The 27,020-nt window shown below is 46.2% G+C and overlaps 2 protein-coding genes across 3 annotated transcripts; one reads left to right on the top strand and one right to left on the bottom strand.

Annotated features, from left to right (window-relative positions):
• Nucleotides 1-17,473: 17,473 nt before the first annotated feature.
• Nucleotides 17,474-22,913, top strand: si:dkey-11p23.7 (V-set and Ig domain-containing protein). Of its 2 annotated transcripts, none has more exons than XM_008430658.3 (3): nt 17,474-17,584; nt 19,946-20,344; nt 21,559-22,913. In XM_008430658.3, exons 1-3 carry the CDS (start codon nt 17,530-17,532, stop codon nt 21,981-21,983), a joined length of 879 nt encoding a protein of 292 aa, XP_008428880.2. In that variant the 5' UTR covers nt 17,474-17,529; the 3' UTR covers nt 21,984-22,913. The 2 variants fall into 2 exon arrangements, with proteins under 2 accessions (XP_008428880.2, XP_081453723.1); XM_081597597.1 differs by having other exon boundaries at nt 17,481-17,584; nt 19,943-20,344.
• A 230-nt stretch (nt 22,914-23,143) lies between these two features.
• On the bottom strand, nt 23,144-26,181 carry LOC103477490 (uncharacterized). The gene is made up of 2 exons (XM_081597595.1): nt 24,902-26,181; nt 23,144-24,612 (listed from the first exon to the last, which is right to left on the bottom strand). Exons 1-2 carry the CDS (start codon nt 25,920-25,922, stop codon nt 24,215-24,217), a joined length of 1,419 nt encoding a protein of 472 aa, XP_081453721.1. The 5' UTR covers nt 25,923-26,181; the 3' UTR covers nt 23,144-24,214.
• Between the last annotated feature and the right edge of the window lie 839 nt (nt 26,182-27,020).

Here is a 27,020-nt window from a genome sequence, read left to right as displayed (position 1 = left end):
GAAGATGACGATGATGATGATGATGATGATGATGATGATGACGATGATGACGATGATGATGACGATGATGATGACGATGATGACGATGACGATGATGATGATGACGATGATGATGACGATGATGATGATGACGATGATGATGATGACGATGATGACGATGATGATGATGACGATGAAGATGACGATGAAGATGATGATGAAGTGATGGAAGTAGCCGCATCAATCAGAACTGAGCAAATTAGACTACGGATCAAACCGGAGTCCGGGTTCAAGCGGACCGGAGTCGGGTCAAGCGGACCGGAGTCTGGGGTCAAGCGGACCGGAGTCGGGTCAAGCGGACCGGAGTCCGGGGTTAAGCGGACCGGAGTCTGGGGTCAAGCGGACCGGAGTCGGGTCAAGCGGACCGGAGTCCGGGGTCGAAGTGGACCGGAGTCTGGGGTCGAAGTGGACCGGAGTCTGGGGTCAAGCGGACCGGAGTCGGGTCAAGCGGACCGGAGTCGGGTCAAGCGGACCGGAGTCCGGGGTCAAGCGGACCGGAGTCGGGTCAAGCGGACCGGAGTCTGGGGTCAAGTGGACCGGAGTCGGGTCAAGCGGACCGGAGTCGGGTTTCATCCCTGACTCGGTGAAGCCAGCAGGTGTTCTCTGAAGGCTCAGCTGGAGGAAGATGTTCATCTTCAGCCTCGTTTCCTGCCTCTGCAGTTTCACCGAACGGTCTTCTCTCTCTGACTGCGGTGTGAAACTGCACCTGGTCAGGCTTCCTGCCGGGTTGGCTCAGGCGGATAACGTTGTGTCAGCGTTTCCAGTAAGTCGGGGCAGCGAGGCTGTGAGGTGAGCAAGGTGTGAAAACGCTTCAGATGTGAACAGGAAGGTTTTATGTCATGGTTTTTATTCTGGTGCAGGTTTCCGACAGCTTCATTTGTTGCTTCACACTTTTAACCACATCCTGGAGACGCAGCGTCAGTGAAAACAGCAGCATCAAATTCACACCTTCACAGCAGCAAGAAGGAGCCGGAGGCCCGAGTTCAGCAGAGAGACGGGACTGGTCACATGGTCACATGGTCACCTGGTCACATGGTCACCTGGTCACATGGTCACCTGGTCACATGGTCACCTGGTCACATGGTCACATGGTCACATGGTCAGGTGGATATTCTGACCATAATATCAGAATATCAATATTCTGATATTGGTGGTCACCTGGTCACATGGTCAGGTTGTAACATGGTCAGGTTGTAACATGGTCATTTGGTCACATGGTCACCTGGTCACATGGTCACATGGTCACCTGGTCACATGGTCAGGTGGTCACATGGTCAGGTGGTCACATGGTCACCTGGTCACATGGTCAGGTGGTAACATGGTCAGGTGGTCACATGGTCACCTGGTCACATGGTCACCTGGTCACATGGTCACCTGGTCACATGGTCAGGTGGTCACATGGTCAGGTGGTCACATGGTCACCTGGTCACATGGTCAGGTTGTAACATGGTCAGGTGGTCACATGGTCACCTGGTCACATGGTCACCTGGTCACATGGTCACCTGGTCACATGGTCACATGGTCACATGGTCACCTGGTCACATGGTCAGGTGGTCACATGGTCAGGTGGTCACATGGCCACCTGGTCACATGGTCAGGTTGTAACATGGTCAGGTGGTCACATGGTCACCTGGTCACATGGTCACCTGGTCACATGGTCACCTGGTCACATGGTCACATGGTCACATGGTCACCTGGTCACATGGTCAGGTGGTCACATGGTCAGGTGGTCACATGGTCACGTGGTCACATGGTCAGGTGGTCACATGGTCAGGTGGTCACATGGTCACCTGGTCACATGGTCACGTGGTCACATGGTCACATGGTCAGGTGGTCACATGGTCACATGGTCAGGTTGTAACATGGTCATTTGGTCACATGGTCACCTGGTCACATGGTCAGGTTGTAACATGGTCACATGGTCAGGTTGTAACATGGTCAGGTTGTAACATGGTCATTTGGTCACCTGGTCACATGGTCACATGGTCAGGTGGTCACATGGTCACATGGTCAGGTTGTAACATGGTCATTTGGTCACATGGTCACCTGGTCACATGGTCACATGGTCAGGTTGTAACATGGTCACATGGTCAGGTTGTAACATGGTCAGGTGGTCACATGGTCATTTGGTCACATGGTCACCTGGTCACATGGTCACCTGGTCACATGGTCAGGTGGTCACATGGTCAGGTGGTCACATGGTCAGGTGGTCACATGGTCACATGGTCACATGGTCAGGTGGTCACATGGTCAGGTGGTCACATGGTCACATGGTCAGGTTGTAACATGGTCACATGGTCAGGTGGTCACATGGTCAGGTTGTAACATGGTCATTTGGTCACCTGGTCACATGGTCACCTGGTCACATGGTCACCTGGTCACATGGTCACCTGGTCACATGGTCACCTGGTCACATGGTCAGGTTGTCACATGGTCACATGGTCACCTGGTCACATGGTCACCTGGTCACATGGTCACCTGGTCACATGGTCACCTGGTCACATGGTCAGGTGGTCACATGGTCAGGTGGTCACATGGTCACCTGGTCACATGGTCAGGTTGTCACATGGTCAGGTGGTCACATGGTCACCTGGTCACATGGTCACCTGGTCACATGGTCACCTGGTCACATGGTCACATGGTCAGGTGGTCACATGGTCACATGGTCAGGTTGTAACATGGTCATTTGGTCACATGGTCACCTGGTCACATGGTCAGGTTGTAACATGGTCACATGGTCAGGTTGTAACATGGTCATTTGGTCACCTGGTCACATGGTCACATGGTCAGGTGGTCACATGGTCACATGGTCAGGTTGTAACATGGTCATTTGGTCACATGGTCACCTGGTCACATGGTCACATGGTCAGGTTGTAACATGGTCACATGGTCAGGTTGTAACATGGTCAGGTTGTAACATGGTCATTTGGTCACATGGTCACCTGGTCACATGGTCACCTGGTCACATGGTCAGGTGGTCACATGGTCAGGTGGTCACATGGTCAGGTGGTCACATGGTCACATGGTCACATGGTCAGGTTGTAACATGGTCAGGTGGTCACATGGTCACATGGTCAGGTTGTAACATGGTCACATGGTCAGGTGGTCACATGGTCAGGTGGTCACATGGTCACCTGGTCACATGGTCAGGTGGTCACATGGTCACCTGGTCACATGGTCAGGTGGTCACATGGTCACATGGTCAGGTGGTCACATGGTCAGGTGATCTCCATGAAGATCTTAAACGTAAAATTATGGAGTTAGATTTGTTTCACAATTATTAAATCAAAATAAAAAATAGTGTCAAACAAAAAAAAAACGTATTTTCTGCACCATAAGGCAACTAAAAACCTTCCATTTCCTCAGAAGCTGACAGAGCATCTTATAACCCGGTTCGCCTTAAATATGGACCAACATGGAGCCACACCAGGTCCAGCAGCTACGGTAAGCAGCCGCAGAAGAAGAAGAAGCGCGCGGTGCATGCTGGGATAGCTGTCAGAACGCTGGTTTGTTAATAAAGTTTGACTGACCCATAGACATAATATAAGGATAGACGCCTCATGGCCGCAGAGGCGGCAGCGTGTCGGTTAGTCTGTTACCCAGAATGCAGTTGGGCACAATATGGCAACACCAACACGGTGAGTGAAACATGACTGGGGCAGATTACTGTACTGGGGACCTTCTTTATTGTTACACACCCACATTAGAGGACGGAACAAATCGCGTCCCGTCGGTTCAACACGGACCGGCGGCGTCTCCAACTGGAGCGTCTGTTCTATGCGCCTTATACTGCGGAAAATACGGAAGTAGTCAATCAAACAATAACTTCTTAAAAACTTTTTAATCATAAAAATAATTTTCACAAAAACAAATGTTTAAAGAGCTTAATTTATTTTTATTGAAATCACTAATTTTTGTTTAAAACTTATTTTTGCATATCAGAATTTTCTTGGTTGAGTCGAAGTTCTTTTGAAGCTCCTGTTTGTTGGTTGAACTTTATTTGCTTGGGAATCTCACATGAACATCCGGGGCGGGGCTTATGGACGAGCAGTGTAAGACGTGTTCTGATTGGTTGGCGCTGACTAAAGCGATGACTCTCAGAACTGCAGGGCTCCGGTGGCGGGACACAGAATGTGAAGGTCAGTAATCTTTACAACATTACACCGTTTAGCAGCTACTAAAGTGTCCACCTGGTTTCAAAGAAGAAATCTTACACAACTTGTGACGTATTTAGTCTGCCGCGATCCCCGGTAGCATATTGTGCTAGCTAATGTTAGCACTGGGTAAAGTTCATTAACTAGGCTTGTGTGATATTCGCCTGTCTTCATGTTGAATTCGTTAACCAGCGAACCGCTGCTGAGCGGCATTAAGCGTGAAAAATACCAAATATACCTGGAGGAAATGTGTTAAACTGTTGTGTAATCCTCAGTGGCGGAGCCAGAGGGGGGGCCAGGGGGGCCCAGTGCCCCCCCTGTCATCTGATTGGCCCCCGATGATTGACATGTAACAGCACCAGGTTATTCCTGTACATTATTTGGAATCATTCTAAGTCAACCTAATATCTAAAGAAGAAAAACAAATATATGAAAAGAAAATGTGTAAAACTTGATATAAGTCCATGTGACATAAATAAATAGATTTTCATCACCAGCCTCCTTTATACTCACAACAAGCTGATATTCTTCTTCTGGGTGTTTCAGTTGCTGCTGTGGTGAAACTCAAAGGCTAAAGCTCTTCATACCTGGTGGTGATGGTAAAACACCAATAAGTTATTTATTGATCCTCCGCAAAAAAGAGAAAAACCTGAAGAGGAACCACAATGTTCTAGTTTGGATCAGAGGGTTGGAGGTTTTTCGTTGTCCGTCAAAGAAAAAAATCATTTTATTTCCGTTTGTAGTCATCAAACGAAACATTTAGTATTTCTCTGTTGGAACGTTTTTGAAATCAGGTAACATTTCAGGAAATGAGGTGATTAGCAGACGGCAGAACTCTGATCGGTTCCTGATCGGTTCCTGATTGGTTCCTGATCGGTTCCTGATCGGTTCCTGATTGGTTCCTGATCGGTTCCTGATCCCGCATCACTTCCTCCAGAAGCGGATCAGCTGCTGGACGCTCCAGAGCCTCTGGTCCGTTAAAGCGTCCAGATCAGAGGTGATTCTCTGACAGATATTGTTCTAATAATGATTAATAATGATTAATAATGATTAATAATGATTAATAATGATTAATAATGATTAATAATGAGCTCCACGATGTTCTCTGTGCGTAAAGTTAAACTGTCTGAGCACCAAGTGGTCAGCTGACTGGACAGAAACCAGTGAACTGCTCTCTGTTCTCACCAAGACGAGGTGAGGAGGGAATCTGACATGTTAACTCAGTTTCTACTGGTTTGGTTTTAAACACCATTAACTCAGCAGTGTAACTATATATTGTATGTTTGTCGCCTCATGTGTGATTAACTGGAGCGTTTATCGCTCTGCGCTGGTTTCTAACGGATCTTTAATGTCTTAGAACATGTTTTCTGATCAGATGGTGGCCAACCTGAGAGGATCTTCCTCCCTCCTCTCCTCATCACCTGCTGCTGCTTCCTGCCTCAGGTCCTCGGCTGGTCAGGGCATCACCTCCAACACCCAGCAGAGCAGCGGTACCAACAGAACCCACCTGTCCATCAGATGGTTCCCAGAACCAGGAGACCATGGTGGAGCTGCAGCTTCCTGGAGTTTGAGGGCAGGACTAGCATCTAGGATGAAAATCATATTTCTCCTCTAGTATTCAGTCTATGAATCCATTAATTGTGCTTCAGGTGTTTTGTGTGGCAGAATAAAGTCCAGTCCTTTCTGGGTGGGACAGGAAGTGAGACTGTGGACCAGTTTACAGCTGAAACGCTCTGAAGCTGTCGGGTTTCCTATCTAGCTGCTCCGCCTCTACATCTGGACACCAGAGACGGATCTGACGTTGATAGATCTAGACTGGATTCATCTCATTATGTTTCCATCGCTGCATGTGAGGCTCATTTACTCTGTTGGTTTGAAACTATGTTTTATTTTCTATACCCTTAAATACTCATTAATTATCTTAACATTTCATTTCTTAACGTTGCATCCTTTCTATGTTTTATTCACTTTTAAATATTATCTTTACATTTTAAAATATTCTTTTAATATTTGACTCTTTTGTAGCTCATTAACTTTCACATCTCATCTTAATATTTTATTCTTTTTACATGTAGCTGTTTTTAACCCTTTAGTAACATTTGATTCCCTACATGCTCTTCATTAAGGGGCCCTGGTGGTTTGGCCCCGGCGCCTCGGGGTCCAGGGGCCTCGGGGGCCTGGCGCCTCGGGGACCTGGGGCCTCGGGGGCCTGGGGCCTCCGGGGCCTCGGGGGCCTGGGGGGCCTGGGGCCTCGGGGGCCTCGGGGGCCTGGGGGGCCTGGGGCCTCCGGGGCCTGGGGGGCCTCCGGGGCCTCGGGGGCCTGGGGGGCCTGGGGCCTCGGGGGCCTGGGGCCCCGTCTGTTTCTACCTGAACGACATGAAGACGACATGAATGATGTGAACATCTGGAACAGCCTCAGGACGTTTCTGGAAAGGGACAGTTTCCGTCTCCCCGTCTAGTTTTGGGCTCTTCAGAGCCAAACGGGACGTTGAGACGTTTGACCAGGTGGAGACAGAGTCACACGCTGTCAGACAAAGAGTCACAGGTTTGATTCCGTCAGACTCTGAGGCTCTTTCCTCAGAGAACCAGAAACGCATGGGGCCACAGAGACGCGGTGAGATTCAGGGAGTCTTCAGTCCGTATGATCAGCTGCTGCTCAGACGTTTCAGAAACTGGTTCAAACGTCTCCTTTCGGCGCTGAAAGAGAATAAAACCAGTCGGACGCTTTGGGCTGATTTTATGCTCCGTGTGTCGATACAGTTATGATTCATCCATTAAGATTTACATTCTCAACATATGTAAGAAAGAAAACCATAGAAACATATTTTATAAAATGCACAAATATATGCAAATATATGTCAGTTATGACATCACTCTCCCTGTGATGTCATAATCTCCCTGTGATGTCATAATCTCCCTGTGATGTCATAATCTCCCTGTGATGTCATAATCTCCCTGTGATGTCATAATCCCCCTGTGATGTCATAATCTCCCTGTGATGTCATAATCCCATTCTCCTTGTTATGACATCATAAAACAGTTTAAGTTCTTGAACTTTCCCAGATCTTTCATTCGAGTTCTGAAGAAAGACTGGAGGAAACGTTAACATGGATAATAACCTCGTTGACGACATTAAAGAGTTTTACATCCGGGTTGAGAGGAGGCGGTTAGGATGTTTGAGTCCGGAGGAGTTACTCCATGAAGCTGCAGGCCTGGTGAAGAAGATCAAACGGTCGTATCACTTAAATGCGTCTGAAGAAGATGAGATGGTGGAAGCCATTCTGGGCCAGTTGAACGGACAGCGGCGGCGTCCCAGCTGGAGTGTCTGGGGCTTTTTCACCAACTGTGGAGAGTCTTTTGTGAGCGGCTTGAGTTTTGGGCTGGGCTTTGGAGCGGCTGCAGGCGTCGCCCTCATCGTGGTCACTAAACTCCTGGCCTGAACCGTCCGTCCTCTGGAATCTGCTGCTGCTTCAGGGGTGAGGAATAGAATTATGTTAGTAGTTAAAGGTTCATTCACATGTTGCTGAAAAGGAATGAATTATGTAGAATGTGCTGGTTCAGTCTGACCCAATAAGGACGGGTTCCCGTCGACCCGACCTTCAGCTGCAGAACCTGGCTCTGGGACGGGGCCGTCTCCTCTCTGGGGGAGGTGGGGAGGGGGGCTCCTGCCTCCAGGGGAGGATGTCAGTCTGTGGGATCTTGTTCATAATGAGGGACGGAGGCAGCAGCAGACGGACAGACGGGCCTCCCTTCTGCTGCCCCGCCACCCAGAAACAGAGGAAATGGACGGACGGACAGAGGTTTTGGTTGTCATGCGGTTTCTAAGGGCCTGAAAGAGGATGAGGAGGTTCTACAAACAACTACAGATGATTTTACACTTTCACTTCTTTTGCATGAGCTGTGGAGGTCAAAGGTCAAGTTTTATCCACCAGTTAGTTGTTTTCTCTGTTTAATTCCCTGAAATTGATTCACTTAAAGGTTGAAAAAGGTTATTATTCTGGAGAAAGTCTAAATAAATATTTAACCCACTAAATAAGAGGCAACAAAAGTTTTTCAGACTCTGAGCTCAAAGAACCAAACTATTTTTATATTAGATGATTAATGTAATGTCTCATACTTATGGCGGTAGGAGCCGTTTGTTTGTTAAATCCTTAATGAAACATATTTACCGTGTTTGTTGTAAATGACGTAAACTCACAAAGATGAGGAAATTAGTCCAAGTTTGTCGTTTACTGAGCGTCCAGAAGCTCCAGCGGCTGAGATGAGCCACATTAAAGGTAAACGAAGGTAAAACAACCTGGAGTTGATTCAGGTCCAGGAGCAGAACCTCAAACGCCTCCAGTTTCCTGAACGGCCCATATTTACCGCTCCAGAGCCGCTCCACGCCTGTTACATCGTTTCTCAACAAAAAAGTTCTGCTCTCACCGGAAGACGCTCCTCCTGTCCAGCCCGACCGCTCCGACTCGGATGACCTTCGACCCGTCCCCAGCTGCCTCAGCCTCTCCTCCCCAGGCCACAAAACAAGCCTCCGCTCCGTGACCTTCGACCCTCAAACCCAGCTCCACTCCTCGCCGTCAGCAGCACCTCGTCCAACCGCGGTCCATCCACCGACGTCACATTCCCCCCGCGGCCGAGGGACACGCCCAGCCGTCCGCTTCGTTCTCCGGGTCCCAAACGCTCCAGAACTCCGACCCGGCTGCGTCTCCGCGACCCTCTGCAGGCCTCCTGACTGGCCAGCTCCTCAGCGGCTGGACCGCCGCCGCCTCCACCGCCCATTAAACCAAACAGGATCCCCTTCAGTCGCTCACAACACATTGAGGCTCTTTCTATTTTATTTTATTGACAATAAGGTTGTTTACAAAACAGCAAAATTAATACAAATAAGTAACAAAACAGGATAATAATGCAGGTGTTGCATATGAAGCACAAACTAAATGAAAAGCAAACATACAGATAAAGTCAGAAAGATGCTGCAGTGAGAGACCATGTCCAGCGTCTTCATGGCTTTTCTGCTTGTTGAAGCCTGGACAGATAATATATTTAATTCTCTTTAAAGGCTGAAAATCAGGTTTCTGATTGGAGAATTTACATTTATGTACATGATATTAGGCTGATAATATAAAAATGTTTTGTTTTATTAGTGGGATAAGAGAAGAATCCAAACAACATATTTACATAAATGAGGGAAAAGTCATCAGAAATAAATGTACAAATATCTTTCCAGAAAATACATGAGAAATAGCACAACCAGAATAAGTGGCAGATCTTCATACAGTTTTCAGAATCAACCATTTGTGTCTTTTTTGATCGTTGAAGGAAAAACTTGCAGGGATAAAAACGATGGATTATCTTAAAAGACACTTTGATCTCATTAATAATTAAATATTTAGATGGAAGACACCAGATTTTCCCAGGGCAGGTTGGGGGCAAAGTTCTTCCAATAAGAGATAAAACATGAGGAACAGAGACGACGTCCTTCTGGAATCAGGCTGGAACGTCACGGTCGTTCAGGTTTGACCAACATTAGTGACGGCAGCGTCTGGACCTGGTGGAGTCGGACCAGAAGTTACAGAAGCATTATGACACCAGACAGGATGCATCAAACACATATTCCTCTGGTGGAACGAGACCAAACCTTCCTACAAGTTCAGAATAAGACATTAAGACGCCATCAGGCCTGAACAGCTGCTGAACCAGATGGTTCCATGTTCAAACCAATATTCCAGAATACAGATTTATGTTTGTACAGAATGTCTCCATTGTTCCACATATAATATCGATGGGGTGAAACATTCTGCTTGTCAATTAGAGACCAGGAAAGAAGCTTTTGTTTGTGGAAATTAGATGGTTTTATGGGAAGTTTCTCAATTTTGTAGTTGCAAAGGAGAATAAAATTAAGGCCACCAAGTTCTGAGAATAAAAAGTTGGGAATAAAATTCCAGATTGAGGATTTTTAAGAAACTGTTTATTTTCAATGTATTATTTAAGGTTGAAAAACCAAGAAAATTGATGCCACCAAGTTCAAATGAGTCCATGAAGACGGACTTCCTGATATAATGAATCCTGTTTTTCCATATAAACCTATAATGATGTCAGCAGTTTGTTTACAGGAAGAGAAAAGCTGGATGAGTTAAACGGGAGATGCTTCTGCTTCTGCCAACAACATTCCTCCTTGAATGGATGAATCTCTCTGAAGCCAAGAATTTACTTTCTTTTGTACATTTTCTATAATAGGGTCAAAGTTCAGAGCACTTCTAGGATTTTGATCTTTGTTATGCCGAGATAGGTGACCGATTCTTTTACAGGAATATTATAAATGGAGGATGTGTTACAATATTTAAGGGCTAAAAGTTCACATTTATTAATGTTGAGGTCCAGAGGCTCTGGAACATTTCTCAACTACATCAATGGCTAAAGAACCTGAGGAGCATCTTTTAAAATAAGGTGGTATCGTCGGCTAGTTAGGGGCCTGCCACAGCAACGCATTGCATGGCAGGCCCCTATTGTTCTACACCCAATAGAATATCTCTTTATTATTATTAGGGGCCTGCCACAGCAACGCATTGCATGGCAGGCCTCTTTTGTTCTACACCCAATAGAATATCTCTTTATTATTATTAGGGGCCTGCCACAGCAACGCATTGCATGGCAGGCCCCTATTGATCTACACCCAATAGAATATCTCTTTATTATTATTCCATTTTTTCCTTCCGTCACCGTCAATGCGGCTCGCACCGCTGCGTGCCCACCCACAAAAGTGGTATCAAAACGTGCGGCTATTATTTTTATTGGGGATCGGAGTCACGACGGCGACGGAAAAAGCGAAAAACGAGAAAAATTTCCAACTGCCGAACCGCAGAGTGTAACTGACACCAACTGCCGCTTTTTAGAGTGAGGAACATGGTGGAATATTGACCCAAAATGATGTTGAAATCGCTCTCATGGCCGTAAAACTTGTGCTATTGGTATGAAAGTTGGTCAGGAAATCGCACCGAATGTCTGCTCCGGTAAAATGTTTTTGAAATTTCTCTAAGCCTTACGGTTTTCTGTCCAGGTGCTTCAGAGCAAAGTGACGGGACATGACCAACTGACGCTCCCCCTCAGTGTTTAATATAGAGTTTTGAAAAATTACTAAGCTCACCACACACCATGTTTCTCTCATCACTGCAATTACTGTGAATTACCTACAGATATGAATCACAGGACTATCGGAGACGACAAGTAGCCCTCTCATACGCTTCAAACGGTTTTTGGATTGGCATAACGGTTCCTGAACTGGAAGGGGTCGTTCAGACTGCTGTTTTCATGAAAAGTGACTGGGTGTTCTCAAAGCTGCATGAAGTGTCTCTCACACACACACAGCAGTTGGCAGAGGCTTGATCGCTATGGCAACTGCTGGTTTGGACTACAAGATCGCTATGGCAACTGCTGGTTTGGCCTACAAGATCGCTATGGCAACTGCTGGTTTGGCCTACAAGATCGCTATGGCAACTGCTGGTTTGGACTACAAGATCGCTATGGCAACTGCTGGTTTGGACTACAAGATCGCTATGGCAACTGCTGGTTTGGCCTACAAGGTCTCTGTAGTTCTAAACATGGCGGAACACCTTAATACAGAGGGCAGAGCAGAAGGTCAGAACTACAACATGGCGGATCATTCAGTTATTACAGAGGAGCTGGAATGTAGAGCTACTTGCTGTTTTGGCCATTATATTGGTGGATTAACCAAACCACTGTTACACATTGGATTAGTGTGTCTATTTAAAATGAAGCTTACTGAAAATTTCAAAATAAAAGCCCTGACATTTTTCACATCAGGTTATTGCTTTTTTGGGCTTTATGGGACTGGTTTAAACAAACCACAGTTGCACATTGAATTAGCGTGGTCATTAAAATGAAGCTTCCTGATGCTTTCAAAATAAAAGCCTGCATATTCCTCTCACGACAGTGCACCGCCACAGGCGGTGCAATAATGTTTTTTTTTACCTTGTTTTTCTCAGTATATTATCACAAAGAGTAGCACTTCACTGCCCCCTAGTGCTTTGCCTTGGTCAGCACACACAGCAGTTGGCTGAGGATTAATTACTATAGCAGAACTACAACATGGTAGTTCTTCTACAACATGGTAGAAGAACTACAACATGGTAGTTCTTCTACCATGTTGTAGTTCTGCTACAACATGGTGGATCTCAGATACCACACATCAGGGCTGAGCTGGCATTTAGAACTACTTGCTGTTTTGGGCATTATATAGCTGGACTGTTACACATTGGATTAATGTGGCCATTAATCCAACGTGTAACTTTAATGAAACTTACTGAAAGTTTCAAAATAAAAGCCTTGACATTTTTCACATCAGGTATTTCCTCTTTGTGCTTTATGTGACTGGTTTAAACAAACTACTGTTACACATTGAATTGGTGTGGTAGTTAAAATGAAGCTTAGTGAAAGTTTCAAAATAAAAGTCTGCATATTCCTCTAGTGTTAGTTCACTGCCGTAGGCGCTGCAATAGTATTAGCCTCTTTTATGTTATTTATTCTCAGGATAGTGAACTGCCTTGCGCAACAATGCAGTTCATTAGCATTAGCACATACATTAGCATTTCACTGCCTTTGACTAGTGCACTAGCACTTTTACCTAAAGTTAGCTATTAGCTAATTTTCTCATTGATTAGACATGTTTAGTATACTGAATGGAGTAAAATGAAAACAACATGGTCCTGTTGCTCCACATGCAACTGCCAGCATTTAGGCTAACATTAGCATATTGGCTAATTTTAGCTTATGCATCAAGTAAAATTAAAACAACATGGTCCTGTTGCTCCACAAGCTACTGCCAGCATTTAGGCTAACATTAGCATATTGGCTAATTTTAGCTTATGCATCAAGTAAAATGAAAACAACATGGTCCTGTTGCTCCACAAGCTACTGCCAGCATTTAGGCTAACATTAGCATATTGGCTAATTTTAGCTTATGCATTAATTTTAACATAATGAATGGTACAAGTACAGCTTAGTCAACATGCTTCTGCCTCTCCACAGCTTATTGACTACATTGCAGCTTTCTTTAGCATTAATGCTAATTTTTAGCATCAGAATGCTGCGTCCAAGCCGACGGGCACACTTTGGCATGCCCCTTTAAAATTTCTGCAGGAATTTTCTATTTGACTAATTACAATCTTTTTATCAGCAACATTGATACCTTTCAAACGGTTGAGTTTAATGAACTCTGAAAGTAATGGAGAGCAGATCACAGAGGTTTGGGGAAACTGGGCGACCTGGCCTGACTCCTGGCTTTAGATCGGATCTGGGAGACGAACCAGCATGAAGCTGGACTGAACAATTAGCATTTATACATGGTTTGGATTGCAGCACTAAAGTAAGGGCCAAAACCTCATTTCTCTAATGACTGAAAAATAAAATTATGTTCAATGGTGTCAAAGGCTTTAGGGAAATCTAAAAATAATATAAGGCACAAATCATCACGGCACAAATCTGCAGTCAATCAGATCCAACACCAGCCTGATGTTGTTGGCTAAATGTCTTTGTGACATGAAACCATTTTGAGTTTCATCTATTATAAATGTAGCACCTTAAACCACTATGAGGAAAACTAAAATGGTGGTTCGACATCGATCCGGTCCACCCTTATGTAGGCAACACCACTGACCTGTTTGTAACGAATATGACCCAGAGAAACAGAAGTTCAGGCAAAATCATTCAGCTTCACTTTATTCACTAAGGTGACAGGAAACCCTCACTGTTAATCACCCGTTGAACGGTGAGCTGTAAACTCTATAAGGCAGCACATAAGGCCAACTAAACTATTAACGAGCACAATTCCCTAAGACCGGTGACCCCAAGCGATGTCCCAGCTACTGTATAGTCCTGAACCGATAGTCAGTTCTACTCACGACCTCCAACGTGATGGGAAGAACGGAAGAATCCGAAAAACGTTGCAGGCCTGAGACCAACGACGAGTTTAAATCCCAGAGGGAGGACCAGGAAAACAAAACACACTTTGAGAGCGTTGCAGTTCGGGGAAAACATAGAAATGCTGCGATGCAGTCCCTCCTCTCAACTTCGCAGAGGCCCAACGGCGCAGCGGAACCGTGGCGCTAAAGCGTTAGCCCACTTAGATCGACGGACTTTGTCCCTTTGCACAAAGTCCGTCGATCGTGACCACTTGCTCCGGGCCTCTTGGCTCGTCCCTCCAGCGTCCACTGAACTCCTTCAACTCCTCCTGACTTTCGTGTCCTCTCGTCCTGTTGTCCCTTTGTCTCTTCCTTTCATCTGTCTTTATTCCTTTTTATCTATCTCCCTCTTTCCTTCGCTTATCGCGTCTCCCTTCTCCACCCTGACATTACATTCATTATATCTATCATGGTAATTCAGGGCGAGTTATTTTAATTCTAAATGAACATCCTTGTTGGACTTTTATTTAAGTGTTATTCTCCTTCCATTTACGTAACGCCAGAATAAATTAAATGTACATTATGCAGCAAAGGAAATTAGAAGATCTGACATATATCCATATGGAGATGATCAGATTTGGACCGGCGATGTGCCCTTATTGCATAATAAATACTGAAGAATGACTGATATCATTAACGATACAGGGAAGAAGCTTTTAGTTATCTAGCTTTGCTAGCAGAGTCGTTACCTAGCAGCTAGCTAATAGCACAACAACAGCCTAATGTCTGTATGATAGAAATAGTGAATGATAGATAAGAACAGTTTCTCCTCACCAGTCTGTCTCCTCCCCTCAGTAGTTCTTCAGAGAAAGTCAGACGCAGAGGCCTGTCAGTGTCTGTTGTATTTCATTACCTCTTTGCTTAAACCGCGACTCCGAGCTGAAGCAGAAACGATACTTCAACGTTTTCCGTCATCTGACAAGCAGCAAGTCTCCTCCACTTTATTCACCAAAAACGTTTTTTTAATTGTTCTGTAATCTGGAACGTTCGCTACGTTGAGCTCCAGTTAGCCGCCTTATCTCACTGCACGAGGGGCAACTGCGTCATGCGTCATGGGCAAAAGGTCAAAGGTAACAAGGCGACCGGCTTATTATGTTGTACAAAAAAGAAACAAAAAAACAAAGAAGTTTAGCTCATGTTTTTATGTGTCAGAAGAGGCCTAGTACATAATAATACCCCCCAAAAATAATAATAAAATAGATAAATAAATTGACCAAAAGGGCACTTTGGGGGCAAGGAGCAAAAAGGGCAGGTGCTCAAGCCGCTTCGTCAGCGCTAACCAATCGGAACACGCCTTACATTGCTCGTCCTTAAGCCCCGCCCCTGATGTTCATCTAAGCTTCGCCAAAGCAAATAAAGTTGTTTTAATCAAGAAACGTTGAGTTCAACCAAAAAACAGGAGCTTAAAAAAAACTTACAATCTCAACCAAAAACTTATGATATGCAAAAATAAAAGTTTCAAACAAAAATTAGTGATTTTAATAAAAAAAAGCTCTTTAAATATTTTTTTTGTTTTGTAAAAAATTATTTTTATGATTAAAAAGTTTTTCAGATTTTTTTGTTTGTAATTTTTTTTGATTGAATAATTGTGAAACAAATCTAACTCCATGTAAAAGATAATTGTCATGAAGTTCTGTTGTAGCCACTTTGGCCACCAGGTGGCAGCAGCTGTCCCAGTGATCCTTTAAGCCCAGTTTGTCTCTTCTTCTGTGGTAACAAACTAAGAAATGCTTCACCACACAAATGAAAAGATTAATACATTTATTTAACAGGAATAAACCCATTAAAGTTAAATAAAATCATAACGTTCCAGTTAACACATAATAGCAGGTTTATCACCATAATATGACTATTTTAGTCATTTTAGTCTTAAAGTATAAAAGTTTAGACAAAACTTCACATTTTGGTGATCATGAGATAAAATGTCTAAATATTAATTCAGACGTTCAGAAAAGTTTCTCCAACTTTGAGTCGATTTTTAATGAAAAACATTTTAAATCCTGATTTACTAAAAAACATTCTGACGCAACGCACTGTAAAACATGGCAACACACTGTAAAACATGGCAACACACTGTAAAACATGACGACACACTGTAAAACATGGCGACACTGTAAAACATGACGACACACTGTAAAACATGGCAACACACTGTAAAACATGGCAACACACTGTAAAACATGGCAACACACTGTAAAACATGGCAACACATGACGACACACTGTAAAACATGGCGACACTGTAAAACATGGCGACACTGTAAAACATGACGACACACTGTAAAACATGGCAACACTAAAACATGGCAACACTGTAAAACATGGCGACACTAAAACATGGCAACACTGTAAAACATGGCGACACTGTAAAACATGGCAACACACTGTAAAACATGACGACACACTGTAAAACATGGCAACACTATAAAACATCATGACACTAAAACATTCTGGTATTTGATTGTGTTTCATTTTAATGCTGAGTCTTTTTTCAGGTTCTGTTTGATTTATTTAATTTGTAACATTATCAATAACAATAATCATAAGATGCAGTTCGATCAGTTCTGATACGACCAGCAGCTATTATCTGATATAAAAGTGTAACCGGGTTCTGCTCCACTCCTCTGAACCGGGCCGGCCCAGAAACCCTCCGTCTGCGTTGTGTAGATTTTTAATGAAGACGAGGAGCTTCTGGGTGATCTGCAGTTTATTTCCTGAATGAGAAAATATCAGCTTCTATCAGCTCACTACAACAGCTAGCGTTATGTTAGCTTTTAGCTTAGCACATCAAGTGTTTTATAATAGAATTAAAAGTACAAAAATTGGAGCCAGGCTCGTATCTAGTAAATATTAATTACAGACTATTTATCTGTAAAAATGATGTTTTATCTACTTTTCTACTCTGTGCTGAAGAGTGTAACTCCCCTCAGGAGCCAGCAGCACATAACCCGCCACACAGAGAGGGGGCGCTGTTTCCCCATTGCACTGATGATCGGATCAATGACACATTATTGATCAGATTTAATCTGAAGCTGATCCGGTTCATTCCAGTGAAAATCCTCTGATCTGGACTCACATTGAAGTTTTCATAAAATAAGCTAAAGCTTGGGCTTGTTTCCATGGTGACGGCGCCCCCTGCTGGCTCCCTGCGTCGCTTTATTGTTTTAGAGAACTGAAAATAAATCTGCTGGACGTTTGGATCAGAACCGGCTGAGTGTCTCCAACCAGCTGATGATTAACGCAGCAGGAATAGCAGAAGTTTCCAGAAAGGGACGGAAACACGCGGACCGTCTGGGAGGTTCTGAGTCACCGGACCGGACCGGACCGGACCGGTTCTGGGTCCGCCGCTGCTCAGTTCTCCTCATGGACGCTCTGTGGGTCGGACGCTTTCTGGTTCTGCTGCTGGCGGCCGCCGCAGGTGAGAACATTCCTGGTCCTGTTAAAGTCGGGATGACGAGCTTCCTGCTGAGTTTACACTGTAAAAAACTAACAGCAGCACTTTGGTTGATTTAAGTTTTATAAATGTCAGCGTTCCAAAATAAATATTTAATTTGAAAGCTAAATATATAGTTTGTAACTAAATGTTTATTGCCAAACTAAGTATGTATTTTAATATTTAATTTCCAAACCAAATATTAAGCAAGTTAAATAAATTCAAATGTTTAGCTGAATTAATATTTTAGTTTTTGTTTGCAACACACAAACTTTATCTGTGAACAATAATAAACTACAAAGAGTCAAAACTCCCATAAATCCTCAGAAACCCGATTCAGTGATTTAGACCAGGAAGCATCAAAATGATGATTTTAATATTTTAAACGATGAAACTGAACCACATTTATCCTCAATAAGCTGAAAAACAGAGAAAATAAACTCCATGAAGGTGAAACTCATTACATTCTGACTGCAGAGAAAACAGCTGGTCAGCAGATGGACCCACCAGGTTCGGTTCTGATCAGGTCCAGCAGCAGCTGGTCCAGGTGAGCCGCTACCTGAGGAGCTCTGATGGAGGATTGATCACTGATCAGATGGATCTGATGGTTGATCAGCTTTAGATCCATCCAGACTGATCATCCTGGATCTGAGCAGAGCCCAGCGGTACCGGTACCGGTCCAGCTGCGGTACCGGTACCGGTCCAGCTGCGGTACCGGTACCGGTCCAGCTGTGGTACCGGTACCGCTGCCTTATGGACAGAAAGCATCTCTGTACATGAAGCTCCTGCTGCTGATTCCTGTCTGCAGGACAAACGTCCAGATTTCCACTCAGAGCCTCTCTGGTCTGTAATCCGGCTGGAGGCTCTGCTGCTGCAGCAGGTCTGACCTGGAGGCTCCGCTGCTGCAGCAGGTCTGACCTGGAGGCTCTGCTGCAGCAGCAGGTCTGACCTGGAGGCTCCGCTGCTGCAGCAGGTCTGACCTGGAGGCTCCGCTGCTGCAGCAGGTCTGACCTGGAGGCTCTGCTGCTGCAGCAGGTCTGACCTGGAGGCTCTGCTGCAGCAGCAGGTCTGACCTGGAGGCTCCGCTGCTGCAGCAGGTCTGACCTGGAGGCTCCGCTGCTGCAGCAGGTCTGACCTGGAGGCTCTGCTGCAGCAGCAGGTCTGACCTGGAGGCTCCGCTGCTGCAGCAGGTCTGACCTGGAGGCTCTGCTGCAGCAGGTCTGACCTGGAGGCTCCGCTGCTGCAGCAGGTCTGACCTGGAGGCTCTGCTGCTGCAGCAGGTCTGACCTGGACGCTCCGCTGCTGCAGCAGGTCTGACCTGGAGGCTCCGCTGCAGCAGCAGGTCTGACCTGGAGGCTCCGCTGCTGCAGCAGGTCTGACCTGGAGGCTCTGCTGCAGCAGCAGGTCTGACCTGGAGGCTCCGCTGCTGCAGCAGGTCTGACCTGGAGGCTCTGCTGCTGCAGCAGGTCTGACCTGGAGGCTCTGCTGCTGCAGCAGGTCTGACCTGGAGGCTCTGCTGCTGCAGCAGGTCTGACCTGGAGGCTCTGCTGCTGCTGCAGCAGGTCCGACCTGGACGCTCTGCTGCTGCAGCAGGTCTGACTGCAGCACGGCTTCATACATCTGGGTTGTTTTTCTGAATTTGTCCTAGTCCAAGTTTTAGTGTGAAAACTGCGCAGGGTTTGAGGCACGAGGCCCCGGATGAATCCTGTCCAGTAAAATGGCGAATTCAGTTCAGTGTTTTTTAAGTGGGGGCCCCCAGGGGGCGCTGTGGGAGCCTCGACGTTCCAGTGAAAATGAGAAGGAAGAAGAAATGGAAACTTGGATTCCAAACAATTTGATTTCTTCTTCATAAAATCTCTTTTCTGTATAAAATTAAAGTTAAAATATTTGATTTAAATGTTAAAAGTTTCTGGTGCTGATTTTCTGATCAAGCTGCTCCTCCAGCTAGCACAGCTAGCATGAGATAGAAACGTTTCTGATAACAAAAAAACACAATTTAGCAGGAATTAAATAAAATTTGATGATTAATATAAATTATTACGTATTTTATTCTAATCAAAAGAAGGAATTGTGTGCTGAAAAACTGGTGTCATAACATTTTATCTGCTAATAAAGCTATGAGGTTAACATTATGCTAAATGAATGTAATAATAATTAAATAGTGAATAACTGACATTTTCAAGGTGATCAAATATTTTTCTGTGGGTTTGCTATGGGGGTCAAAGGTCAACACTGTTTGGGGTCATGGTAGGGAGACGTTTGGCTCGTGAACTGAAGAGTGGCTGTTGTTTTTAATATCTTATATTTTATTGGAACCCCAGTCTTGATGTTTTATAACTTCAGCAGGTTTCTCAGCTGGCGGCTCCGGGGACGACAGCTGGTCCATGCAGGTCCAGGCGGAGGTCCGGGGGATGGACGGCTACCCGGTGGTGCTGCCCTGCACCTTCAGCCACCCGCAGCACTCCCAGCATTCCTTGCTGCAGGTGATGTGGCGGCTGGGCCACGGGTCGGCCGCCGCCATCCTGTACCGCTGCACCAGCCGACCCGGCGCCGCCGCCTGCGAACCCGACCCGCAGCAGGACCAGCGGTACCGCCTGGAGGGCAACCCGAGGGAGCACGACCTGTCGCTGCGCATCAACGGCGCCACCCTGCAGGACAACGGCCGTTACTACTGCAGAGTGGAGGTTCAGGGGCGAGAACACGTCAGCTTCGAGGATAAGATGGGGACCAGGCTGCGAGTGGAAGGTAGGAGACGAAACGCTTCGGTCCGGTTCACCTGAAACTGGAGTCTCACTGGCCCAGTGGAGGCATGCTAACGCTAATCTGCTACTTGCAGAGTTAATGTTTAGCTCAGCGTTTAGCTAGCTGTAAAAACATTTAACGGGAACAGAGGGAACAGAGGGAACAGAGGGAACATTGGGAACAGAGGGAGCAGAGGGAACAGAGGGAGCAGAGGGAGCAGAGGGAGCAGAGGGAACAGAGGGAGCAGAGGGAACATTGGGAGCAGAGGGAACATTGGGAGCAGAGGGAACAGAGGGAGCAGAGGGAACATTGGGAACAGAGGGAACAGAGGGAGCAGAGGGAACAGAGGGAACAGAGGGAGCAGAGGGAACAGAGGGAGCAGAGGGAACAGAGGGAACAGAGGGAACAGAGGGAGCAGAGGGAACAGAGGGAGCAGAGGGAACATTGGGAGCAGAGGGAACATTGGGAGCAGAGGGAACAGAGGGAGCAGAGGGAACATTGGGAGCAGAGGGAACATTGGGAGCAGAGGGAACAGAGGGAGCAGAGGGAGCAGAGGGAACAGAGGGAACAGAGGGAACAGAGGGAACAGAGGGAGCAGAGGGAACAGAGGGAGCAGAGGGAACAGAGGGAACAGAGGGAGCAGAGGGAACAGAGGGAACAGAGGGAACAGAGGGAGCAGAGGGAGCAGAGGGAACAGAGGGAGCAGAGGGAACAGAGAACAGAGGGAGCAGTGGAGCTGCTCCACAGCAGCAGTATTTTCACTTTGCAAACTCAAAGCTGTTGTTGGAGTCGAGCTGCTGGCTGATGAAACTGATCATAATGTGAGAAACAATAAATCATAAGTTAAACCAGGTTTGATCATTTCAGGCTTGATTTATCTTTTTTCTGTTCCTACCAAAAAACAGACAATAAAGTTTCTGGACTTTTGGTCTCAACCAAAGTTTTTTCTTAAGGATGATTTTATTTACAGAACCTTATAATTTGTTTTATTTGTTTTATTTGTTGTTTTGTTTATTTAGAATTTGTCTTCCAGTTTTAAATGTTCATCAGAATTTACTAATATAATATTTATAATTATTTTGTTTATTGCAATATCGTCCAGTAACATTAGTTGTGGTTTTCTGGCCTGGCAGCATTATGCTGTGGGTGTGGCAGCCATCTTTCCTCTGGTTGTTGGGGTCAAAGGTCAGACTAACCATTGCTGTCCGTCCCTGCAGCTCCTCCAAAGATCCTGGCCGTGTCGGTGGAGGGCGGCGGTCCGGCCGGGTTCACCGCCGTGTGCCGGGTCCAGGGTTCACCGCTGCCGGACATCCAGTGGCTCGGCCCGGACGCCCCGCTGGAGGGCTCCTCGCCGGCGCCGCCGCAGGCTCTGGGCTCGCCTGGCCGGTATCGGACCGTCAGCCAGCTGAGGGACGTCCAGCCGGGTCAGCGCTACACCTGCAGCGCCTCCAACCCGCTGGGCCGGGAGCAGGCCGCCCTGTTCGTCCTGCGGCCGCCGCCACCGGCGGCCGGGCCGCCGCCGGCGCTGCTGCTGCTGCTGCTGGCGGCGGCTCTGGGCGCCAAGCTGGTTCTGCTGGTGGGCGTCGGGGTGTGGATGGTGCAGGGGGGGGCTCTGCAGGGCGTCGGCTGCTGGAGGAAGTGACCTCACACTTCCCAATCAGACCATTCGTTAGTGATCTGATTTAAAGGGCCAGCAGCTTCTAAAATCATCTTTATTCACTGTCCCATCATGTTTTTTTGGTTCTTTCACAAATCCTTAAATCTCCATGGCAACCCCTCAGCTGCTGGGCCCAGCCCCTCCTCCCCCACGCAGCTCCTTCAGACTAGCCAGCAGCAATTAGCAAAGCTGAGCTCCTGATAGCAGCTACTGCTGGTGAAAACACCGTTAAAGGGTTAACAGAGGAGCCATGTTGACTTCCTAGAGGCGGAGCTTCAGAAAGAGCAGGCATTTTTAAAGAGACAGACGCCCAATTTCAAGATGATAAATCAGGAAGTCAAATTTATTTGATACATGTAGCATCTTCATAGTTAGTCGATCATGTTGTATAAAATGGACCCGAGTGTCTGGAAAACACAGAACGTCTCCATCCAGGACCCCAAACAGCTTTGACCTTTGACCCCCTTTGCTACCCCCAGATGTTGCTACAAAATATATAAAATAACATCAACTTTTGGAATGTTATTTTATTATTCAGTTGTTTTTAAATTATTCAGTAATTATTACATTAATTTAGCATTAATGCTAACCTCATAGCTTCTGATTTTAAATAGCCATCAGTTCTGTGGCAGAAAATGTTATCAGATGAGTTATTATGACTTTATTACCAGATGATACGTTATTTCATTCCAATCTTCTCCTTTGATTGTAAGAAAATATGTAACATTTTATTTTATTCCCACAGTTCTTCTGGTTTTTGTTTTTGTCAGAAGCTTTTCCGTTTCTTGCTAGCTGCTAGCTTCAGGAGCAAATAACATTTAAATTATTTTAGCTTGGATTTGATCAAAATAAATTTAAATGATTGAATAACAGAAAAATGATGATGAAAATGTTAACATTAAATGATTTATGGGATTCATTGTCGTTTTTTTATTTATTTCTGGGGTTTTCTCCCTCATCTTCTCTGTAATTTTTTAGGCCGCCACAGCGCCCCCTGGCGGCCCCCAGGGCCCACGCCCCACACTTTGAGCATCAGTTCATTGATCTACTGATATCTGCAGCTTCCTGCGTGATAAAGCTGGGGAAACAAAACTATCTCGTTTCTTTGTTTCTTATGTTCAAAATTATTATTATTTTTTTATATCAGATTTTGTTGAAAGAAAGGAAATAAAAAGTTTAGTTTCACACATGAAAATCCATTTATTGGCATAAATGACTAGTTTTATTTATGCATCTTACATGATACATTCACAGCAAATCACACAAAATAAATGTATTGTTTGCTACGATCAATAAATACAATGATTAAATCTGAATGTTCTGAAACTCAGTGAAAACTTTTAGATTGTCACCTTTAAGCTGCATTAAGATATATATATCATTTATTGCGTTATAATTCCTTATTTAAATAGGATAAAATATTAAATCTGACTTGAGGAAAAAGTTGAAACAAAAACAGAAAACTGTTGATCAGGTTTTCATGTTAATTTTAATAGTTGACCAGTTCAGATTATTGGCTGATGTCACTTCCTTTACAGATTAAATTTAATCTAAAATCTGGTTCTTCATAGATCTTTATTATAAAACTTATGGGAAAATATCGATATCGTTTACATACCTAATTAAATATTTAACTCAGAACGTTGGATTAGTTTTGACATCATGAATTAAAAAATAAAATCTGGTTCTGTATTTTATTGTGTTTATTACTTATTTACCTTGGAGATAAATATTTAGCTTGAAAACTAACTATGTAGCTTCCAAGTTAAATATTTTTGCCAAACTAAGTATTAGCTTTCAAGCTAAATGCGCACCTTGAAAATTAAATATTGCTGGTTAAATATGTAGCTTCAACCTACATATTTAGTGTGAAGAAAAATATTTAGCTTGCTGGCTAATTATGTAGCTTCCAAACTAAATATTTATCTCCCTAGCTAAGTGTGTAGCTTGTGAGCTAAAGCTTGCTTGGTGTAGTTTATTATGCGTCATTGCCTGTTCATATATTTATGTTTTACGTCACCCTCAGCCCTCCATACTATGACGCCCGCCTGTGTTGGGCCTCTTGTTTTCTGCCAGGCAGCAGTTTGAGGCTGAACTACCAACTGACCCCAATAAACCGGTTTAGCTATCTACGCTAGCGTTTTCTGATGACTATAGTGATGCTGTGGGCGGCTCGGTTCTGACCTAACCAGAACCGGGAGCAGGAAGCTTCTGGGTCAGATTATCTGCAGGAGTTGTGGATCGGCGTAGCAGAGAGGCCGGGCGTCCTCGCAGCAGTTGCGGTCCTTCCAGCCGCAGTCGCCTTCCAGACTCATGACGGCGCACTGGCCCTCGCTGACGTCCCCGGGTTCGCTGCGGGCCCAGTTGGTGTCGTTGAACCCGTTTCTGTTCAGCCAGTACCAGTCTCCGGTCAGCGAGCTGCGACGCGTGCCGATCCACACTTGCTTGGCGTCGTTCCCACGCAGATTTCGGCAGGTTTGTTTTTGTAGAGCTTCGCTGGGGAGGCTGATGAGACTCAGGTTCTGGTCCTCACAGGATCGGATCGATTCCTGCCAACTCCCTGCTTCATGGAGGATCATCGTCACCTCTGGAGTTAAAACGCAGCCCCTGAAATCTGACATGGACACACAGAGACGCACACAGGCCACTGTTTGTTCAGGCTTTAACTAGGACATCTATCCACTGACCCTGACCTAACATCAGGCAGTGTGGGCAGCAAGACCCGGAGGAAACTCAGGTTTCCCTCTGGTCTTTACTGACGTGGACAGAGCGCCGCGGCGGCCATCTTTAGTACTGCAAAATCATCCGTGTGTGTGTGTGTGTGTGTGTGTGTGTGTGTGTGTGTGTGTGTGTGTGTGTGTGTGTGTGTGTGTGTGTGTGTGTGTGTGTGTGTGTGTCCGTACCTGGGTTTGCACTGACAACAGGTGCGGGGTTCCCAAACCAGGTGTTGTTCTGCTGGACCATGTGGTAGACGGTCATGTTGGCAGACGTGTGCCAGACCACAGTAGTAGATGAAATGCTGTGATTGGTTGAGACGTAGTCGGTTCCCTGCAGCTCCTGCCATCCTGCTCCCTCCAGAGGATCATTCCCGACGTGAATTCCCTGCTTGTGATCCTTGTGGACCACGATGATGAGAACGTTTTTCTTGTCCTCGATGAACTGGACCATAAAACAGCTGGCGAACTCTTCTACTGGAACCAGCGTGAGGAGAAGTCTGGGCCAGTAGACGATGGCCGTTCCTGCCGATTTAACGAGCGGTGAGGAAGAATTGACCCATCCTCTGGTTGAGTCATCGGACTGCATAATGGACGCTGGCTTGCCCAGAAACGGAGGAATGGGGAACCTCATGGTGGTGTTCTTGGCCGGAGGCAGCACGGCATGCAGGAGGCCGCAGGTGCACTGGCGCTGAACGGCACAGGGGTGGCTGAAGTACACCGCCACTCCTTTATCTGCTTCAACATACTGGGTCGTGCTGTCATTTCTCACCCAGATCTGAGCAGCCTTGCCCGGCTCTATGCTTATCGGGATTTCCTCTCTGCCTTTAATGGTCACGGATGCTTTGGGCTCATCGGGGTTGACGATGATGAGTCTGAACGGGGCTCTCTCTGTAACATTTACCATAGGATCCCCTCCGCTGGTGGCTCCTTCAGTCTCAGGGACCGGTGGGACGAAGTACTTGCTACTGAGTTTGGTCGTTGGTATAACCAGAGCTGACTGCACGCTTCTTCCTCTGCTGCTGACGGCCTGGATGACGATGTCCTTGGTGCTGGTAATACGAACGGTTTTGTCAGAGATGTTGAAAACCGTGAACAGGTCAGAAACTTTAGCCTCATTAATCGCCAGCTTGCCGAGTTCTTGGGTCACATCAAAACTTATAGTACGACCAGCGTTGAGTTGCTTAGGTTCACTGCTGGCTGGTGACATTGTGACGGATGTGTCGTCGTACAGAGCGGTGACCCAGATCTTGTTTTGGGCATCTAAAGGGTGGTAGTAGGCGATGTTTTCTGGGAAAATGACTCTGAAATCCTTTCCAGCGTCGGTGAATGTTTGAGATGCTGTAAAGGAGAAAAGATCTGCTGAAGTTAAAGCATCAGAAATGTTCACCCAGTTTACGGTTTCCTGAAAGTCTGGACCGTCAGGACCGGAAGGGAACCAAAGGTTGGTGATGGGCTGGTGTCCTTTCCTTCATGCTTCATCATCAGAGGACGTTGACTGGGCCTGACTGTGTGTAACTGGTTTAAATGGATTCCAGAAGGTTCTAGATGCTGGTACCGGGGCAACGGTTCTGAAACGACCCTGAACCTTCAGGATGAATGGTTCAGTACCAGCCATCTGTTTTATAGTGTCTCTGTGTTGCCCTGCGACAGACTGGTGACCCGTCCAGGTGACCCGTCCAGGTGACCCGTCCAGGTGACCCGTCCAGGTGACCTGGTGACCTGTCCAGGTGACCCGTCCAGGTGACCTGTCCAGGTGACCCGTCCAGGTGACCCGTCCAGGTGACCCGTCCAGGTGACCCGTCCAGGTGACCTGTCCAGGTGACCTGTCCAGGTGACCCGTCCAGGTGACCTGTCCAGGTGACCTGTCCAGGTGACCCGTCCAGGTGACCCGTCCAGGTGACCTGTCCTGGTGACCTGTCCAGGTGACCTGTCCAGGTGACCTGTCCAGGTGACCCGTCCAGGTGACCTGTCCAGGTGACCTGTCCAGGTGACCCGTCCTGGTGACCCGTCCAGGTGACCTGTCCTGGTGACCTGTCCAGGTGACCCGTCCAGGTGACCTGTCCTGGTGACCTGTCCAGGTGACCTGTCCAGGTGACCTGTCCAGGTGACCCCGCCTCTCGCCCGGTATGTCAGCTGGAGAGGCAGCAGCTCCTCCTGACCCACTGAGGAACCAGGGTGTAAAGAAAATGGATGGATGGAAATAAATACTGCATTCAACCAAAACAGTGCAGATTATAAAGTCTGTATTCTATATTGTTCTTCAATAATCACTAGATTTAAATGGAGAAAACCGGCACATCCATCA

Source organism: Poecilia reticulata, chromosome 16, assembly GCF_904066995.2.
Source record: "Poecilia reticulata chromosome 16, P_reticulata-male-v2, whole genome shotgun sequence".
NCBI classification, from domain to species: domain Eukaryota; kingdom Metazoa; phylum Chordata; class Actinopteri; order Cyprinodontiformes; family Poeciliidae; genus Poecilia; species Poecilia reticulata.
Note: the sequence above shows the minus strand (reverse complement) of the source record. Positions and strands in the feature narration are given on the sequence as shown.

What these genes read in the sequence shown, in the direction of transcription:
- si:dkey-11p23.7 (XM_081597597.1), top strand. Translation starts at nt 17,530, where the DNA reads ATGGACGCTCTGTGGGTCGGACGCTTTCTGGTTCTGCTGCTGGCGGCC. An exon ending in GCTGCTGGCGGCCGCCGCAG is followed by an intron (nt 17,585 to 19,942) that starts GTGAGAACATTC and finishes TTATAACTTCAG; the next exon opens with CAGGTTTCTCAGCTGGCGGC. An exon ending in GACCAGGCTGCGAGTGGAAG is followed by an intron (nt 20,345 to 21,558) that starts GTAGGAGACGAA and finishes CCGTCCCTGCAG; the next exon opens with CTCCTCCAAAGATCCTGGCC.
- LOC103477490 (XM_081597595.1), bottom strand. Translation starts at nt 25,922, where the DNA reads ATGTCACCAGCCAGCAGTGAACCTAAGCAACTCAACGCTGGTCGTACT. An exon ending in TGTTGTCAGTGCAAACCCAG is followed by an intron (nt 24,613 to 24,901) that starts GTACGGACACAC and finishes TGTCCATGTCAG; the next exon opens with ATTTCAGGGGCTGCGTTTTA.